The sequence below is a fragment of the Mirounga leonina genome, unplaced genomic scaffold (assembly GCF_011800145.1).
Source record: "Mirounga leonina isolate KUSES-001 unplaced genomic scaffold, KU_Mleo_1.0 Mir_174, whole genome shotgun sequence".
Classification (NCBI taxonomy): Eukaryota; Metazoa; Chordata; class Mammalia; order Carnivora; family Phocidae; genus Mirounga; species Mirounga leonina.
This window is the reverse complement of record NW_023270451.1, coordinates 50,033,873-50,055,079: the sequence shown is the minus strand read 5'-3', so window position 1 is coordinate 50,055,079 and position 21,207 is coordinate 50,033,873. Positions and strand designations below refer to the sequence as shown.

The 21,207-nt window shown below is 39.8% G+C and overlaps 1 protein-coding gene across 1 annotated transcript in view; it reads right to left on the bottom strand.

The window, feature by feature from the left end:
• Window positions 1–14,654, bottom strand: part of ANLN (anillin actin binding protein) — a 50,383-nt gene extending 35,729 nt beyond the window's left edge. The window contains exons 1-4 of the mRNA XM_035020911.1: window positions 14,446–14,654; window positions 8,155–8,308; window positions 5,471–5,785; window positions 1,207–1,592 (exon numbers count right to left, since the gene is read on the bottom strand). Coding sequence (XP_034876802.1) covers window positions 1,207–1,592; window positions 5,471–5,785; window positions 8,155–8,308; window positions 14,446–14,463 — 873 coding nt within the window. The 5' untranslated portion in view covers window positions 14,464–14,654. The remainder of the gene's footprint in view (window positions 1–1,206; window positions 1,593–5,470; window positions 5,786–8,154; window positions 8,309–14,445) is intronic.
• Between the last annotated feature and the right edge of the window lie 6,553 nt (window positions 14,655–21,207).

Below are 21,207 nucleotides of genomic sequence, written 5' to 3'. Positions count from 1 at the left end.
AAGGTTTGATAAAAAGTCAACTTAGAAAATGTTATTATTTAGGGGCGCCTGGATGGCTCAGTCAGTTAAGTGTCTGCCTTCAGCTCAGGTCATGCTCTCAGGGCCCTGGGATCGAGCCCCGCATTGGGCTCCCTGCTCAGCAGGGAGTCTGCTTTTCCCTCAGCCTCTGCCTCTATTCCTCCCCCACTTGTGCTCTCTCTCTCTCTCCCTCAAATAAATAAATAAAATCTTAAAAAAGAAAATGCTATTATTCAAATTATGTAATTTAGCGTGTATAATACACTGAGGAGTAATTTCATATAAGGGGTAGGGTCACTCCCTATTTTAAGTAACAATTCCTTTCAGATTATCTAACTAGCACCTTTATAAATTTTAACTGTATGAGACCACACTGCATAATTTTTGTATTTTAATTAAGTCAATATTAATTTAACAAAATCATATCATGTACTTGATGGCTAATTATAACATATTATTAAGTGCTATGTGCCAAGCACTTTGCTAAAGGTTTCATGCACATTATCTCATTTAATCCTCCCAATAACCCCTTCTTTCCCATTTTACAGATGGGAAAATAAGGTTTTGCAAGATTAAGTAACTTGTCCAAAGCTACATTTTTAATTATGTGGCAGAGCTAGAATTGAATGCAGGTCTATCTAATTCCAAAACCTGGCTCCACATTTAAAAACAATGCTCAGAAACATAATACCTCCTTTTTTTTTTTTTTAAGATTGGTTTTGAAAGTTGATGACATAATTCATGTACAAGGTAAAACTTTCAAACATTTCAAAAGGATATACGGTAAAATTATCATAACCACCCTTAAAAATCCTGTTCAGCAATTTGCCTTTTGAAGGCAACTTTAGCTACTAGTTTATTACATGTCTTTTCAGAGAAATTCTACATCTTATATTTATACACATACATAAAGCACTCTACAGGGCAAGTGATGTTCAGCGCTCTCCCTGATGCCATCATTCCATTATACACCTTGAAATTGTATGAAATTAGTATAATTTACTTGTCAACTCCTAATTGATCTTAGGATAGGCTACCAAATTTATGACTTTTACTTTCTATGACACCAATTTCTAAAAATACATATAAACACACCACGTATAGGTTATAAAATACTACACATACATATACATTACTACTCATAAGGAAAAAAAAAAGATTTCCAAAGACCAATACTGCATTGCTTACCACAGAGCTGGAGATTGCAGTATTATTCAAAGATACACCCACAGCACTCGAGGATGGAGCTTTATTCAGAGAGGCCTCGCCATCCCTTTGGGAACAGCATGTAGCTTCCCGCTTAACACTGCTGCTATTGATCCTAGCAGATGCTCCACTTGCAGAGGAAAACTTGGATAAACAAGTGGTACCAGGCTGTTCTTGTGCACTGTTTTGCTTTGCAGATGAGTAATTTACATCATCTTCCCACGAGCAGATAGTTGCGGCAAGGTTGGCCAGACGGCCCCTTCTACCAACTGGAGTTGCCGAGGCATCCGAGAGGGCTGGTTTGGGAGGGGAGGTAGCCCTTTCCTCTGACGGCATTGGTGAGATGGGTAAGCTTTTGGGTATATCATCTGGAAATGTTTTCAGAGAAAGAGTTAAAACCTGTGTTCAAGAGTTATGCATATGTGTAATACCAAGATGGCTCCAATCAGAACTTTTAAAAGAAGTTGGTAGGTTTAAGAACTAATAAAAAAGCTCTCGAATGCATGAAACTACCAAGCTGCTTAAATTTGACAATATCTTTTCAAAACAGAGGATACTTGATCCAAATTAGAAAAAAAAAAAAACCGCACAAACTTCTTACACCTATTTTTTCCAATTTTTAATGGATTATGAATGCTTAGGTCATAATTTTAGAATTAATTTAGAATTCATGATGTTACAACACTGCCCAATTTAAGATTACATATTCCACAGGCATGTTTTGTTTTAAAATGGAGAAGACCAGTGCTATACAATAGAACTTCCTGCACTGATGGACAGGTTCTATATCCATGCTATCCAGGACAGTAACCACTAGCCACATGTGGCTTGTGAGCACTTGAAATGTGGCTAGGGCAACTAAGAAACGTCATTTCAATTCCTTTCAATTAATTTAAATCTTAAAAGCTATATATGGCTAGTGTCTACAGTATTGGATAGCACAGGGTTAGACAAAAATGTTTTCCCGTAGCTACTTCGTGTGGAGATAGATCTCAAATAGTAATACTTAACTTACGAAGGCCTGTAGGCATAAAGCACATAGAGGGAAGTCAAAATTCACAGCACCTTCTACTCCACAAATTCAGTCAATGGAAGAGGTATCCCTCCTACTGTCCAAGCCTTATACTTCTGCCTGAATTCTCAATTCTACCCCTCTAAAACCTCTTTTTTCTCTACACATAAATATGCTCATCTGTCTCTAGCTCTGTCTCATCTTAGAGCTAAAACAAACATCCTCTCATCAACATACCCCTTTTTAGCTACCGTCCCTCTTGCCCTGCACAACATTCTCTCACCACTCGACCCACTTGAACCCGCCTCTGCCTACACCGCTGCCCTGGGGTTGCTTTCGCTGCTGTCACTAGAGGCCAGGACACACTCTGCAGGCTTTGTGTTTCCACCTGTGACATCATCCTCTACCTGTTCTGCCCTTGGGCCATATCCTCCATGGGGTCCTTCTACCCAGCAACCACCTCCATTCAGCTATCCCCCAGGCACCCCAAATAACAGATGGGACTCTCAAACTGCCCCAAACATGTTCCTCCTCATCATGGCCTCCTTCTCCTTCTCCTCCTCCACCACCCAGACACCTAACCCAGAGATTCTCCCTCCTAAATCTTACAGATCCCGCCTCTGCTCTTCACTCCCACCGGCCTTCATCATTCCGCACCCGGATTATAACATTAACCTTCTAACTGGTCTTCCTGCTCCTGCTCTCAAGTCTCTGCCCTGTTCAATCCCTTCTCAATTCTGATTCTCAAATCTGATGTCTCTACAACATTTGCCTACTTAAGCTCTCCCAGTACCTCCCCATCACCTCCTGGTTAAATTCCACATGCTCTGGACCCTGCTGCTTTCTCCAAACTTACCTCTTGCTTTTCCACCAGAAAATACCTACTCTTTGTGTCCGCGCCATGCTTACGGTACCTCTGTGCTTTTTATGCATTCTGTTACTACCTCCTCCACTGTCTGAAGCCAGCAGTCCCTCAATGTCCAGGTTGATTGCCTCTGCTTCCTCTAGAAAAGCTACCCTGACTACCACCATCCCTGCCCTTTTGCATACCTCTGTCGTGTTCCTAAGAATATGCCCTGTCCTCTAAGCAGATAACAGTTTTACTATCATGTTTTGGGAATGGGCTTAACAGACCTGTAGCTCTTCTAACTATTCTCTATCAGAAAAGAAGCTTCAGTTAAGTTACATTTTAGTATAATCCCTCATTTAACTGGTTTATACCCACAGTCCTGGAGAGCATCCACTAAATCATTCATCACAAACATTTTATTTTCAAGTTTCAGTGCTTAAAATTAGACAGGCTATGATGCCTTAATGAGACTTATTTTCAAGGCTGAGGTAAGCATTTGTTAACATTTACTTTCAAAATGTTCAAAATCCCTGCGGCAATGCTTTCTGCCCTAGAATGTTTATGGCCTTGGCTGTTCTTCTGGCCATGCATGAAATCACAACCCTCTTTCTACTTCCCATAGAGATTTCTTACCAAACAGAAATGAGACATCCTTGTATTTAGGCACATTTACCAATTAGCCTCCTCAGGCATCGTAAAGAAGCACGGTTAGCCCTGCCCACTACTAAAATCACTAGGTATAATAGACAACATGGTATAATAGGGTATATCATCTGGAAATGTTTTCAGAAAAAGAGTTAAATAGGGATACTAGGTATAATCGACAACATGGAATATCTGCACCCTGTTCCGTACCCGAGAGCATCAGGTAGGTCACAGCAGGCAAGAGTTGAGCCCTAGAATCAAACAACTGAGGTTGGAATTTTAGCTGCTGATTCTGGTCACGTGTCTTAGCTTCTTGGAACCCAGTTTCCTCTTCTATAATGTGAACAAAAAAGTGGTATGTATGTCCTAAGATTTTTGTAAGAATTAAATTCTATACTATATTAGAACAAAAGATATTTAGAATGCCTTAGCACTTTAGACAGTATTTGCTCTTGAAACTGAATTTGCTTTACACAGTATTTGAAATTACCATCACTGCCAAAAAGGGTAATCTTAAATGCTCTGCTGTCCAATACTTATCAAAATTTCAGACCAAAGAATTGACATTTATGAAAGACTGCCTAAAATCTATGTAGTCCATCCATTTCTTCAGATCACTTAGTCTCAATTCTGGCTATGCATCAGAGTAACATAGAGAGATTTAAAAAAAAAAAAAAAGATAAAAGCACACCTCAGGGCTCCACCACACTCCTGAGATTCCAATCCAATGGTCCAAATGTTTCTGTTACACAGGAGCCAGGCTGAAAACCAAAGCTTGAGGAACACTTCCTTGGGTAAGGCCCAGTTGCCACTGAGCTGTCCAGCTGTACTATGCTGGCTCTCTTTGGAACTGTGTTCACTGAACTGAGCTTGGAGACAGGCCACCTGCCTACCTTGAGTAACCTTACACATTAACTACCTTCTACAAAGTCATCTTTGAGGATCCAGGGAGGAAAATTCTCTTGGGTCTTAGTTCCAGCCATGGTTCTGCTTTAATCTTATAAATAGTCATATAAGTGACGGTGTTTCTCCTCCTTACCTTGGCTGCTAGCAAGTTCATAACTCTGGCAAGTGAGGTGGACCTTAACACCTGTATTTTACTTTGTTCTTCCTTCTCTTCACCCTAGAATTCCCTTATTTTTCTTGTTTTGTAATATAGTTGTTTTTGTAAGTCATCTTAAGGCTTTTTTGGTAACAAGATAGAAGACAAAATTGATCACAGAACACATAACCTTGCTGCATGACTGCTGATTTGCTCTTAGACTCTCCATCTGAGCATGAGCCCATAGGAGGCAAGCATCAGGTCACTTCATTGGTTCCTGGCACCTTAGCATAACATGTGTTGTAGGTGCTCAGTAAGTGCTTACGTTTTCCCTCCCCTCTATCAGATAGCATTGCATACCTTAGCCACTCAAATTTATTTAGTTAATCCACGAAATAGGATTTCTTGAATATAGAGCTGAAGATCAGCAATGCTAATAATGCCAAGGGTATAGTTTGTTCTCTATTGTCTTTTATTGCCAGTAAGAGCTATGGTTATGAGACCAAGCTTTTGCGAACTAGTCTAAGAACCTCAGCAGCATCTACTTCAATGAGAACACAACCAACTGATAAATACACTGTAAGTGATGGATACTGAGGAGACAGATACAACAGAAGCATCGATCTTTCGTGTGTTAACCAATACATCACATTTTCAACCTACCTAGCTGAATCTTATTGAAACAGATTATCCATACCTGTCAGATCATTATTATCCCAGTGGCGCCGCTGCTCCGCAAGCTTTTGCATTCGTGTTTTCACGGAGGAGCCCGCAGCGGCTCCCAGTCTTGAGCTGAGCCCTCGCCTCACGCCTGGCACGGGTGCGGGGACAGCCTCCGCATCGCTGGCAGGAGCAGGTGCTTGCAGCTGCGCCTGAGGAGGCGGAGGACTCGGAGGACGGCGTTCGGCCGAAGCTGACGCAGCCGGTGTTTCATTTTCCAAGTCAGAAACTTCTACTTCGGTGTTGTCAGAGCAGTGCTTTTTGGATGGTGATGGTTTTGTACCAGATTTCTCTAGATTAAAAAAGACACCCCCCCCCCCAAAAAAAATTCAAAATTCCGTAATTTCTCATAGCCTGAAAAACTAGCAGTAGGTACTTAACAAATTATTAAAACATGATGCTTCTCTATTCGCTTTAAATGATTTTCCTTATAACAAGAAACATGTAAAATTCTACCCTCAGTAACTTAGGAATCTGATATGAGAGATTTCTTTTTAAGCAAACATATAATTTATGGTTTAAAACACCCAAATGAAAAGATATTCAAATAATATTCTCAAGATATAGGCCTAATACTTTATGTAGTCTTAAGACACTAGGAAATAAAAAGTGCATACACATAGAACAAATGTTTTGAGTGATTTTGAAGATCACACAGCCCAATCACCGCATTTTTAGGTAAGGAAAACCAAGCCCAGAGCAATTACATTACCTGCCTAAAATGACAGAGCTAAGGGTAGAAACAGGCTTTCTGTTTTTAAAACAATCTTTTATGAACAATAATAAGCAAGGTTAGAAGAGAACCTGGCTTGAGGTTTAGGAAAGGCAGGGAACCAAAACAGCCACGGAATTATCTGGTTAATACCAAGCCATGTGCAACCATGTGCACACGTGCAATACCAACCATGTGCAAAGCCATTGGCACAAATGTTTTCATATTTTCATAACATTTCACTTTTTTTTTTTTAAGATTTTATTTATTTATTTGAGAGAGAGTGAAAGTGATCACAGAGGCAGAGGGAGAAACAGACTCGCTGCTGAGCGGAGAGCCCGACACGGGGCTCGATCCCAGGACCCTGGGATCATGACCAGAGCCGGAGGCAGATGCTTAACCGACTGAGCCACCCAGGCGCCCCAACATTTCACATTTCAAACTGCCATGGACACCTATAAGATAAATTAAGAAGTCCTAAAGTAAAAAGGAGCTACCCAAACGTAAGGTATATTATTTCTACCCAAGAATGAATTTTTTAATATATCGCCTGGGAAATTAACATTTTAGGATATAGGAATGTAAATTACATGAGGCCAGTTTCCCTGGTGGTCTGACCCAGTGTTCTCGCTCTGGCAGTACCCAAAGTTCTGTTAAGTGGGAGCCGTGATTGCCCTCATAGACATCAATCTAATCAAATAGACATTATGAAACTTTCTCATCTTCTGTAACTCACTTATAGATCTCTTTTCTATTAACTCATCTAATAATTCCAATTTTAACATGCATCACCATCTGGAAATACAGAATTCTTTAAGTTTATAGTTCTCATATAAAACAGTAAATATTTCCACTGCAAAATCAAAACATAGCTGCAACCACTAGTTTTAAAGTACACAGTAATCAACATTTCATTGTATAAACCTGTGTCACAACAAAAACAGAAAAAGATTCTGAACTGGATCTAAGCCTCTATTTTCCTGATCAAATACCATATGTATATAATATATATACCACATATGCAATATATATGCCATGTGTGTCTGATACATATACCACATATGTATAATATATATACCATGTATATGTAATATATATACCACATATATATATGATGTATATGGTATTCCCTCTCTTCAAAATGTATAAATATATGAAAATAAATTCCCATTCTCTAGTTAGCTTACAAAATAATCGTGAGCCCGCTCCATGCCCTCATCACTTTTGTAATACTGATTTTACCTTCTGTGATGCTCTCTTTCTGTATGCATTTTTAAATCTATGCTAAGGAAAATTATTATCTCCAGACTCTTCCATACTCCAGGAAAAGATTAAGGTGGCAACTTACTGATACAGGCTAGGGATGCCAGGATTTAGGAAAGAATAAGATAAGTTTCTAGGTGAGTTTAGGTTTGTTTGTGTATATTTATTTATTTTTGTCTAATTCACCAGTCCTTAGATTAACCGCCTATACCTTGAGCCTAGCTCTAGAGAGCTGGTTCAACAGAGGATGAAAAGGCTCATTAAATTTCAAGCATCTGCAAGCAGGTCTGCCTTTCGTTACCCTGCTCATGCCAGAGACCAACTGAAAACTTGGTGGTCAGCTGTTCTGTCACTGTTGGGGTAGATAAACTCCACACCACCACTGGGCACTGTTCCTCTGCTCCTTTACTTTTCTCCCCTTGGGGGTTTTAAGGATGTCTTTGGGTTGAGGAAAATGAAGTTCGAGCAATTAATTTGAAGTATTTATTAGATATTCGGCTCTGGTCTGGTAGGTCTAGGCCTAATACAATCAGCCTGAACTAGAACAGAAGGCTGATCTTTCCCCCAGAGGCTATTACTACATTTGTCTCCCAAAGACCTGGGTCTTTCTACACACACAGTAAAATGTTTGGGGCTTATCTCCTTTAAAAGACGCAAATTTTGTTTTTCCCCCACAAAGTCTTTACCTTCACTACCAGGTAAGGGTTGTTGGTTACTTGCTTCTGAAAGCGGCTCTCTGGCCCTCTTGGCGTGAGTCACAGACCTTGCAGCTGCCGCGGGCCTCTCGGCCATCTTTCTCTGGAGGTTCTCTCGCCTGGCACGGGTTCGTTCCAGCAGTTTCTACGTATGTAACACAGCGGCATTAAAACACAAGTCTAGTCAAAAGCTCACAAAACCTGAGGTACCTTCTAAAATCACCAGTTGCCAGGTAAGGTAACAAATACACTTCAAAAGTGAAATCCTATGTAATTTAAGTCAAAATTTACCAAATAAGCACCCCAAAGTCAAAATTACTACAGAGGCAACATGAATAAAATGTGTAAAGTTGGTTCTATGAGATTTAAAATGGCCAGAAGTTTTTTCTGCTTCCATCCAAAGGTAGAATCTATTTTCACAGCCTTGCATTGGGCTGGCCTTATGATTTACCTTGACCAACAGAATGAGGCAGAGGTGATACTGTGTGACTTTCAACCCTGGGCCTCAAAGGTCTTAACAGTTTCTCTTCTCATTCTCTTGGAACACTGCCACCAGGTGTAGAAGCCCAGGTCAAGTGTGCTAGAGACACCTGGCCCAGCTGAGAGCTAGCGTCAACCACCAGACTTGTGACCATCCAGTCCCACATCATTTGTCAGATCCCTGCAGCCTCCAGCATGACCCCAGGGGACACCACTGGAAACACAGCCTCGGGTGAGCCCAACACAGATTGCCAAGCCACTGAATCATGAGAAATAATGCGGTGGTTGTTTTAAGCACTTTGGTGGCGACAATAAGTCTCCCAAAGATGTTCATTTCCTAATCCCGTCAACCTGTGAATCTGTTACTTTACTGGGCAAAAGGGACTTTGCTGATGTGATTAAGGGTCTTGAGATGGAAAGATTATCCTGGATTATCTGGGTGGGCCCAATGTAATCACAATTGTCCTTATGAGACAAAAAGAGTCAGGAAGGTCAGAGATGTGACAACAGAAGCAGAGCTTGGAGTGATGGGATTGGTGGCTCTGAAGATGGAGGAAGGGGCCACATGTCAAAAAATGCAGGCGGCCTCCAAAAGCTAGAAAAGGTGAGGAAACCGTCTTCTCTAGAGCCTTCAGAAGGAACACAATCCTGCCAATACCTTGATCTTAACCCAGTAAAATCCACCAGCCTTATGACCTTCAGAAGGTAATAAATATCTGTGTAATAAATAAATAAAAATCTGTGATTTTTAAACCACTAAGAGTGTGGTAATTTGTTATAGCAACAAAACTAATACAGCCACTAAGATTTGGTATAATGGTAAATAGCAAGAGATAACACATATTTAGTCCTTTGAAAACATGACATTTCCTAAGATGACAAAAAAAAAACACTAAAAAAAATCCCATGTTTTATTTAACTCAATATCAATATATACTAAAATGATTTTAAGTTGGTATCTTAACCATTCCATAAACTCATGACTACTCTGTTCTTACCCTGAATCAACTAATGCTTCTATTCGAATAAGCGTAGTAGAACAAACACAAAACCCTGTAGAACAATTCTTTTTCTTTCAAAAGTACACAACTAAAGGAGGCATGCAAATTATTGGTTGGAGTTTCTTTGCCCTGCACACACAGATACAGTATTAGTGAAGACTAAGGAATTGCACTCCCATTTGACCTTTTTAATTTCCTTAATTAAAATAGAATAATTATTCTTTAAAATTCCTCTGAGTATGCAAAAGAAACATGAACTAAATTTGGAAGGTACAACGCTCCACTTTTCTTAGGAATGATTTCCTCACTATAAGAAGTGCGGCTAAATCTAAATGCCATGTCACTGAAAGAGTTAATTTATGAACCAAATGCCTCCCAAGACACAAGACCTTCAACCTTTAAATAAAGTCTTCAAACTCAAAAGTGATACATAAATTCATATATATCTAATTTCCCCATGATAAAATATATCACTCCCCAGATACACAACTAGACTAATTTTATTCATTCATGGACATGCCCACATTCCATTCTGGTCAGTTAGAATACTTGTGAGTCAGTGTATCTTCAGTTACTATGAGCAAGAGGTCGGTTACAAAAGAATGTGGCTTTGCCATTCAAACATACACAAGTACTCTATTGTCATATTAGATTCAAAGATTTCAAATTAAAAAAAAAAACTGAAACAGATAAGCAAAAGTTCCCTAGTCTATAAAATAAGAACTAAAGATTAATTTAAAAGAAATTATATAACTAAGGAACATAAACTCAACAGTTCAATAAATCTAAGTCTCTATAAAAATGCATCAGGAATTCAAGGGTTCTTTATAAGGTACATTCCTTCAAATATCACACCTCCTTCTTTAAATAATAGAAGCATAAAAAAAAAACTACAATAACGTAACTGGGAAATAAGACATTCCACATGGATGAATCTAAAATAAATGAAGCTTTAGTCCTTAAGCAATTTCTGCCACATACACACCTGAAATCATTTCTGATAGAAATCTTTCTAGGAGGTATTACTGATTTCCCTACCTTCTTAAACAAAGTACACTCAATATAAATTATTATTTTCAATATGCTCTAGCAGCATTCTTTCCCAGGTCAATACAGAGAGTTTCATGTAATTCTCAAAAATAAGAGAAACTCCATTCAAAACAATAACAGCATGTTTATTTATTGCACAAGAGAAGATGTTTTACAGACTATTTTAATTGTGGCTTTTTTAAGGATCCTACACAGAAAGCTCTGACTTAGGCACACCTAGCTCTGGGGTCCCCTATGACATTCTCAGTCTCAGACTCTCTCTCTCAAATAAATAAAATCTTGATGATGATTTTTTTTTAAGATTTTATTTATTTATTTGACAAAGAGAAACACAGCGAGAGCAGGAACACAAGCAGGGGGAGTGGGAGAGGGAGAAGCAGGCTTCCCGCAGAGCAGGGAGCCCGATGTGGGACTCGATCCCAGGACCCTGGGACCATGACCTGAGCCGAAGGCAGACGCTTAACTGAGCCACCCAGGCGCCCCTCAAATAAATAAAATCTTTAAAAAAGATTAAAAAAAAAAAAGAAAGAAATGGCAAGGCAAGATTCAAAAATCAGGCTCCAGAGTTTGGGCTCTTAATCAGTTTGCTATAAACCGTCTTTTAAATGGCTCAGTCCGTTAAGCATCGGACTCTTGATCTCAGTTCAAGGTCATGAGTTCATGCCCTGCATTGGGCTTCACACCAAACTGTTTTTTGACTAAATCCAATTGTTCTTTTTAAGAACTTTTTGTCAGGAGAACTAACTTCATATTAACATAACTTTTTAAATGTTATCAGCTGATCATAATAATAAACATCTGCCTTAACTTGCTTGTTTGTGCATGAATCAAGATGGCTTTTTTATTTCTGGTTGGTCCAGGAAGAATATAGAAAGACACTGCCCTGTGGACCTTGTCTAGATCCTTATTCAAATTGCAAAACCATGAGACACTTAAGGAAATCTGAACATTGACAGAATATTTGATGATATTAAGAAATTGCTCTTAAATTCTTAGGTGTGATAACAGCACTATGATTTTTTTCAAGTGCTTAATGATAAATACTGAAATTATATGATCTCTACAATTTGCTTCCAAATAATTCAGTGGGAGGGATCGGAGGGGAATACAGTGAAACAATATGGCCATGTGTTGTTGCTGGGTGATGAGTCCATGAGGAGTTGTTATACTTGAGAATTTGAAATTTTCTACAATAAAGGAAAGAACATGGCAAAAATGTTCTAACAGTTACTGTTGTATATAATTATTTGTTTGTAAAGTAATTTGCACCAAATGGCTCTTTTCTTTATTATTTTAGCAGAATGTTATTGGATGTGCTTGATGTTAGGGAAACATCTCTCTGAAAAGGAAAGAACAGGCCTGCATTCATAAAGCTGACAATCTGGCAGGAAGTATATTTATTCAACAAGTAAATGCAAGTGAGAGGAGCACTGTGAAAGGTGATCCGCCCTCTGAGGAAGGGAAATCAGAGTGCGAGCTGGTGGTTAAATCAGTTTGCCAAGCAGCAGGGGCAGGGAGAGAAGAGTGTGCCAGAAAACACCAGTGTCAGCAGGAGGAGAAGCAATGCACAACAGCCTCGTTTGAGGAAGAGAGTGTAGGATGGTTGTATCTTTCTCAACTGGAGTTACCAAGAGAATTAGCCCTAATGCCCTGACATTAATGTAATGAATTAACATCTCTGCTATGCTTGTAGGATGGCATGGTTATGAATCACCTCTGGGAAAATTAACAAAATAGTCTCTCAAATCATTTTCTGTGGTTCTGATAAGGAACTCTGGTTGAGAAAATCACTTTAACTTATTTTCAGTCCTTTAAGACAAAGAACTGTACCAGTCCACTTCTGTGTGCAAAAATGTTATGAATGCTATAATTAAGCACCTAGTCATTGGAACCAATTCAAATAGTTCACTCATTACCAATTAAGGAAAAGATGTCAAAGCCGTTTATTCCAACTGCAACCGATCTTTTTATAATGTAAACCATACATGTTTCTGAGCACACTGTAAAGCAAAAGCTTTCTTTCAAACAAAAGTTTCTTTCAGCTGAGATTTGTACTAGCTTCGGAATGGTATTTTCAAGTAAAATGAAATACAATTTTCAGGGGCACCTGGGTGGCTCAGTCGTTAAGCGTCTGCCTTCGGCTCAGGTCATGATTCCAGGGTCCTGGGATCGAGCCCCGCATCAGGTTCCCTGCTCGGCGGGAAGCCTGCTTCTCCCTCTCCCGCTCCCCCTGCTTGTGTTCCCTCTCTGGCTGTCTTTCTCTGTCAAATAAATAAAATCTTAAAAAAAAAAAAAAAAATGAAATACAATTTTCAGCCAACTTTCAAAATGCTTTGTTCCTGTCAGCTACTTAGGAGAATAAAAAGAACATTTGGGACACATAGGGCTAATGTTTTAAGGACTCTTATCCTAGCTTAGGAACATAAAATATCCTTTTTAACTTCAAAGTATGTGAAAAATATTTGGTGCACAATCACCCCTATTCCTTAAAGCTAATACAAAAATGTGTTCTGGGTTTTCTGTCAGAATCCTTAAGTAAGGGTAACAAATTAATGTGTTCCCCTAAAAGATTGAGAATTTGAAACAAAAATAGTGTTATGTTTGAATACAAGTAAACTGTAACTGTTGAAACTTTTAGCATCTTAGACTTATGGAATTGTAACTACACCTCCCAAAAAAGAGTAGAAAAAGTATTTCTACTCTCCATAGCATTTAAGTTTTTGAATCTAGTGTAGAGACATTTTTAGGCCCACTTTGCAACAACTCAAGAAATAACAGTTTGAAACTTGCACAACAACCTAAAGAAACAGGAACTGTCCTGGAAGAAAAAGAAGTGGACAACTGACAACACGAAAACTAAGTATGTCCATGTACATTCTCAACAAGACTGCCCAAGGATAGAGAAATAACTGACACAATGACGCAATTAATCCACATTCAATTTCCAAAGGACAAAAGACAAGCATTGCTGCAATGTTATGCTCCATAAACACACACAAAGAGGTTTACTATTTCTTTACTCTGCTTTTTTAAATTGTCGGCTTTTAATTTTGTTTGTATATATTCGGCTAGCACTGTTTCCTTTCCATTCAAGTGTCAATCCCGGGGATGAAACTTCTTCCCTACTTAACTGAGTAATCAAATCTGAAGAAACCATTGACTCTGTAGGAACGGATGCAATGGTTTCGGGTATTGGCTTATTTTAACGTTTTGCTGTCATTTCGTTAACAGCATCTTTTAAATGCATAGCATTCTGCGGGCCGCATGAACCCCGCAAATCACATTCCATTTGCAGGCGGCGGCTGCACACAGCACTGAGTCATTCAAGCACGCGACTCCACCCTACACCTTATCCCCGCTTTCACTTCCAGCAGGATCAGTTCCGCCAGGCCCCAACCTCCCCCTCGGAAAGGACAGGGCTCCACTACAGAGGGGCGTTACAGTAATCGGGGCTGATAGCAGGCTTTTCGCTACCGCCCTTTAGGACAGGCTCAAAACTTTCCTCCCCGAGCTCCCACTGCAGGACCGCAGTACGCAAGCAGCGGACCCACCGCAGCCGCTCAGCCGGCTGCGTCCTCCCCCCACCCCCTTCTCCCCTACGGCTCTCCCAGGCAGACCCCCCGCACCACACGCTGCGCAGGCGCGCGCACGCGCCCTCCGCCCGGTGGGCTCCGAGGTCGACGGAAGGTGGGAAAGGTTAGGGTAGGGGCCGACAGTGGCGATGGCAGGCTGCGCCCGCAAGTTTTCTCACCTCGGTAAACGGGTCCATCGCCCCGGACTTCGCGTGTCGATTGCAAGACGACGGAAACGGTGGTTCAAATTCAGAAAAAGAAAAGAAGTGAGTTTCGGTTCAGCGTGTCACTTGGAGAAAACCAGAAGGCCGGGGCGGGGAGGACTCTCCCAAACTACTCGCCTCTGCCCCTCAGCCTCCAGTATCAGATTCGGCCTCCTGCGGCCGTTCAAATTTGAATTTCAGCGCCTGTACAGCGCGCCTGCGCGTGGGGCGGAGCGGGACACGCCTCTGCCCGCCCCGGCTCTCGGTCACGTGGCCGTGCCGGGCCGCGGGGTTCCGCTGGGTAGCTGGCCTCCTGTCGGTCACACCCCAGCTCCGCAGGCCGGGATGCGGCGGAGGTGCGGCGCTCCCGGCGCTCCAGGCGCCTCGGGGCCTGAAGCCCCACCCCAGCGCTCGCCTGTTTAAGCTGATCCCTTGGAACCTTCCCGCCTTCCGTCATTCCTTAATACAGGATTAACAGCCCTTGTGTTTGAAATCCCACTGGCCTGGTGGCATCTGTAGCTTTCCGCCCGCCCCTGCGTCGCCCTAATGGGGACTGCGGGCTTGACCCTCACGAGGGGCTTCTCTAGTGTGGGTCCCCGGATAATTGGGGCTAATGACCCACCTCGGGCGCTAGATACCTTTCTCATTGGGAAGATAAGGCTATAACCTTAACAGACTGTGTGAAAAGTTCATACACAAAACTCCTGTGGTGCCTTTCTATTTTAAATCCCATCCAAATTTATACAGTGTTAGAACTGGAAAGATTAAGAAGCCGTCCACCTTGATGCTTTTACAGCCGAGAGCGGGGAGACCCTGAGACAAATAACTCTTGTCCAGGAGAAATGAAAATTCCATTCTCAGCTCATGGTCCTCTTTCCATCACGAGATCAGCTGTGTCTCACGATTGTTCTTTACAGATTACTCAGAATTGTAAAATACATTATGTAATTACTGTATCAGATTCCTTTCTTCAGCAGGTGTGTGCTAGGGCTTGTAGAGACAACAGTTCTTGACTTGTTCAGCTGAAAAGCAACACCATGTAGATAAAGGAGTGACTGCCTAACGGCTGAACAAACCAAAACTATTTCTCCCAAGTAAGATGTTTTGGTATATTTAATAACCTTTCCATCTTAGCATTCAGTAGCCATTACAAAAAGTATTTCACTAATATCTTTAATTTGAATTTTGATGCTATAGGTTGTAATAAAAAGAATTCTGAGTGTGGAGTAGGAAGAAATTGCTTGGGATTTTGGCTCCACAAGGACCATGTGACCTTAGGCAAATCATTTAATCCACTATTTTTAAAACCTTTTGAAAATATAGTTAGGGCGCCTGGGTGGCTCAGTTGGTTAAGCGACTGCCTTCGGCTCAGGTCATGATCCTGGAGTCACTGGATCGAGTCCCGCATCGGGCTCCCTGCTCAGCGAGGAGCCTGCTTCTCCCTCTGGCCCTCCCCCCTCTCATGTACTCTCTCTCATTCTCGCTCTCTCAAATAAATAAATCTTTTAAAAAAAAGAAAGAAAGAAAGAAAGAAAATATAGTTAAAGCTGACCCTCTACCTAGAAAAACGCCCATTTAATCATAAAGTATTTGACATAGAATTTCATGAAGTTCATAGTCACCAAGTTAGCAACTTATGGTTTGGCTTCTCTGGATTTTAGTTTACTCATCTATAAAACAGGAACCATCAACTGCCCTGCATTCTTCGGAGTTGTTAGGAGGATCAGATGAAAAACTGAAACAGAACCAGAAGTATTCTGTAATAAGCCACTACTCAAGTGTGTGGTGTATCAAATTATTTTTAACTCAAAATATGCTACTTATGAACCAAGGAGGAAACGATGTTTGCATTTTTTTCACTGCTAGACAGGAAAGGTGTGTGTATGTGTGTTGGAGGGGAGGGAGGAGAGTGTTTTAAACAACACTGGAAAAGAAGTTATTAGAAATTTATGTAGTCAGTGTGCCTTCCCACTTTGGCTTCTGTGAGCCTTAGATTCTTTATAACCAGGTTCTAGTCAAGACTAAAAGAGATACATAAAGCACATCGTACAGTATAACTACTCCAAATATTTAGTTTATCTTCTTTCATAATCCCCTTATGTCTTTGGTCTTCACACTGATAATGATGACGGTGAAGATGATAGCAACCACCAAAACAGTAGCTACAATATGTTAAACACCTCCCAGCTGCCAGAAACTGTGCTAGATACTCAAGTCTACTCTTCCTGGAGTACAGCCATTGTCACCCTAACATGTCTCCTTTTCTCCATTCTTACCCCTGGTACCTCATTCTTCAGTTTATAAACTGGAATTAACTTTTCTCCTTTTAAAACTTGTATTATATTTCCAGTTTACAAAAAAGTAATGAATAAAACATAACCATGTACACACCACCTAGCTTAAAGAGATATATAATTTTATACTTGAAGTCTCCTGTGTGTCCCTTCTTAATTCCATTCACCTTCTGCTCCCCAGGGGTAAAACTATCCTGATTTTAATGTTTATCATTCCCATGAAATTTATGTACTTTCATTACATCTACATATATATCCCTAACAATGTGTTGTGATCTACATAAAATTTTTTTACTATATGTATCTTTCTGCAATTGTTTATTTTTCTGCTCCATATTCTTTTCATGAGATTCATCCTCACTAATAGCTGTATTACTTGCAATTTATGTATCTACTATCCTGTTAATGGATGTTTAGCTCATTAACAATATTTCATTCCAAAGATTCCGTGATACTATAAATTTTTTTGTCTCCTTTATACACATGCAAAATTTTATCTACAGTAATGTACCTAGGAATTACTTTGATAAATATATTTCAATATTATAGCCAGATATTAAAAATAAATTTAATCTTCAAAATGATTATCACAATTTTTACTTCAGTCAGCAGTACATGAGCATGCCTGCTACTTCAGTGCCTCCCTAACACGTGGATACTTTATTTAGACTTTGCCATTCCTGTCTGGGTGCACTTCTCTTACTCCTGAACTTGAGCATTATTTTCATGTGATTATTGGTCTTTCAGTTTTCCTTTTCTGTGAATTTCAACTCTATATGCTTTGCCTATTTTTCCATGCAGTTACTTAGTTTTTTCTTATTGATTCATAAGCTTTTTGTTGTTTGTTTAGTATTTTCTGGAAGAATAACTATTTTTAGCTTGTAATTATCTTTTCTTAGTTTATGGTTTATCTTTTCACCTTAGGATGTCTTGGATGTAGAGAAATGTTTAATATTAATGTAATTAGATATATGTATATTTTCCTTTAGGAATTGTGCTTTTTATGTTTCAAGAAATCCTTCCCTACTCTGAGGTTATAAAGATGTTCTCCCATATTTTCTACTAAAATGTATTGTTTTCATCATTTTGTCTTTAAATTATCTGGTTTGATTTTTTTTTTATTTGGATAACCAAATGTCTGAGCAGCACTTTTTTGTCCATTCTTTCCCCACTGACCTGTAATGCCACTTTCATAATATATCAACTTTTTATGTATATGGAGGTCTATTTTGGAGCTCTTTATTCTATTCTAGTGGTTCATTTGTCTATTCTTCTCCCAATATTAAACTGTCTTAATTATAAGTATTGATACCTGGTAGGCAAGTTAAAAATTAAATTGACTTGGCTAATTGACTTGGCTCATTTGGCTCCCTGTTTTTACAATGTATGGTCAGATTGTCAAACTCCACAAAGAAAAAAAATCCTCTTGAGATTTTTATTGGAATTGTACTGAATTTATCACATAATTTGGAAAGAATTGATGTCTTTGTGATATTGAGCCTTTCCATTTGTGAACATGGTAGATCTTCATTAATTTAGGCCTACTTCAGTATTTTCCAAAAATGTTTATAATGTGCTTCCCTACAAATCTTTAAACTGATTTATTCCTTTGTACTTTTGTTGTTGTTGCTACTTTTTACATATGATATCTTTTTTTTTTAAGATTTTTATTTTTATTTATTTGAGAGAAAGAGAGAGAGACAGAGAAACAGCATGAGAGGGGAGAGGGTCAGAGGGAGAAGCAGGCTCCCCGCTGAGGTGGGAGCCCGATGTGGGACTCGATCCCAGGACTCCGGGATCATGACCTGAGCCGAAGGCAGTTGCTTAACCAACTGAGCCACCCAGGCGCCCCACGTATGATAGCTTTTTATTTATTTTTAAATCATCACTGGTATGTAGGAACATAATTGATTATTGCAAACCTACTCAACTATCTTACTAGTTTTGGTAATTTATTTATAGAGAAGGATCTTTTTAAAATGTAAATTAAGCAGTGTCAATTCCTTATTCAGAGCTAGTTCATGTCTTTAATTGCAATTAGAATAATTTCCAAATTCTTTATCATATCTACAAGGCCCTAAATGATCTGGACTCTGTTTTCTTCTACAGTACTCTCCCTTTTTTTCACTAGGCTCCCGCCTCATAGGCTTTTTTTCTGGACAAAAAAAGACCAAATTCCCTTTTTCTTCAAGAATTTTCCACCTCCTAGATGCTGCTCCTCTAGATCTACCCATGTCTGGCTCCTCATTAATTGAGTGTGAGCTGGAACATACTACCTCCTCAAAGAAGACTTCCCTGTTTGGGTGGCCACACCCTTCCTCTCTGCCCCCTCTCCCAGTCACTTTCCATCCTATTATGCTGATTTATTTTCTTCATTGCATTTACCACTTATGTGGAATTTTTTTTTTTTTTCAGATTTTATTTATTCATTTGTCAGGGAGAAAGAGAGGGAGAGCACAAGCAGGGGGAGCGGCAGGCAGAGGGAGAAGCAGGCTCCCCGCTGAGCAGGGAGCCCCACGTGGGACTTGATCCCCGGACCCTGGGATCGTGACCTGAGCCCAAGGCAGACGCTCAACCGACTGAGCCACCCAGGCGTCCCTATGTGGAATTAGTTTTGTTATGTATTTATGTTTATTATCTGTCTCTCCTACTAGAGTGTAAGCTATGGAATGGCAAGAACATGTCTTATTTATAGCTGTAACCCAGCACCTTCTGGGAACATAAGTTCAGTAGAAGTTTGTTGAATGAATGAGTATAAAATAAGTATTATTCCTATTTTATTTTTTTAAAGATTTTATTTATTTATTTGACAGAGAGAGAGAGACAGCGAGAGAGGGAACACAAGCAGGGGGAGTGGGAGAGGCGGAAGCAGGCTTCCCGCGGAGCAGGGAGCCCGATGCGGGGCTCGATGTGGGGCTCGATGCGGGGCTTGATCCCAGGACCTGGAATCATGACCTGAGCCGAAGGCAGACGCTAAACAACTGAGCCACCCAGGCGCCCCATGTATTATTCCTATTTTAGAGATAGGGAAACTGAGATACAAAGAGGCTAAGTGATCAGACCATCACCTAATAATTTGAACCAGATCTGTCTGACTTCAAATCCTAGACTGTTTATAATTTAGACATTTCAATTAATTAATTAATTTATTTGGATCACCAAAGACACAATAATTATGTAAATGTGCCCTCGAGCTACATCCAAAGGCCTGAAAAATGGCAACCATGCTTTGCTCTTGGAATTGCTTTCTTAAAAAAAAGTTCTTTTTTGGGCGCCTGGGTGGCTCAGTTGGTTAAGCGACTGCCTTCGGCTCAGGTCATGATCCTGGAGTCCCTGGATCGAGTCCTGCATCAGGCTCCCTGCTCGGCAGGGAGCCTGCTTCTGCCTCTGACCCTCCCCCCTCTCATGTGCTCTCTCTCTCTCATTCTCTCTGTCTCAAATAAATAAATAAATAAAATCTTTAAAAAAAAAAAGTTCTTTTTTAACTATTGAAAAGAAATGTATGCTGTAATCACATGATTATTAGTAGTTAGACTATGCAGTTTGGCTTAAATGATGTTAAGATTGTAAAAGTCATTAGAACTATCTTCCCTGTTTTTTATTTATTTATTTATTTATTTTAAAAGATTTTATTTATTTGAGAGAGAGAATGAGAGACAGAGAGCATGAGAGGGAGGAGGGTCAGAGGGAGAAGCAGACTCCCTGCTGAGCAGGGAGCCTGATGCGGGACTCTATCCAGGGTCTCCAGGATCATGACCTGAGCTGAAGGCAGTCGCTTAACCAACTGAGCCACCCAGGCGCCCTTTCCCTGTTTTTTAAATGAAAATCGCAACCTCTCAAGTTATTTAGGTAAAGACCACAGCTTATTACATTAACTTAAGAATAGAATCAAGGCTATGTAGATTAAAGGTGACACTTATGAGTATTTGCTCTTTCTAAGAGACTTCCTTTTCAACAGAGGAAATAATAATCATATCTTTCATAGCTAAAATTGATGGAGGGCTAAAAACAAACATTGGAAAGCATTTACTCAATAAAGACACTCCAAATGTTATATATTTACAGTTAATTTTTCAAAATACATTCGCACTCATTTCATTCACAAAATAATACAATGATGTAAATATTCTTATTTTTACAGGAAGAGAAAAGGCCAAGGTCTAACCACAAGGCAATGGCAAGAAGGATTAAAGTGAAATTCTCTACTTCAGGTTATCTGGCTGAAGGGCCACTTCTTTTACACATTTATTATAATGAAGAAATAAGAACCATCAAAGAATGTTGTATACATGTTACGGAAAAGGGTTGTTTTATTTGTTACGATCTCTGCTATTAATGGTCCCTAGCATCACATTTTAATGGTTCTTAGCATCAGATTTTTTTCTTTTCTAATTTAATCAATGAAAATGTTTCATATTCCAGAGTGAGGGAAAACAAATTGTGC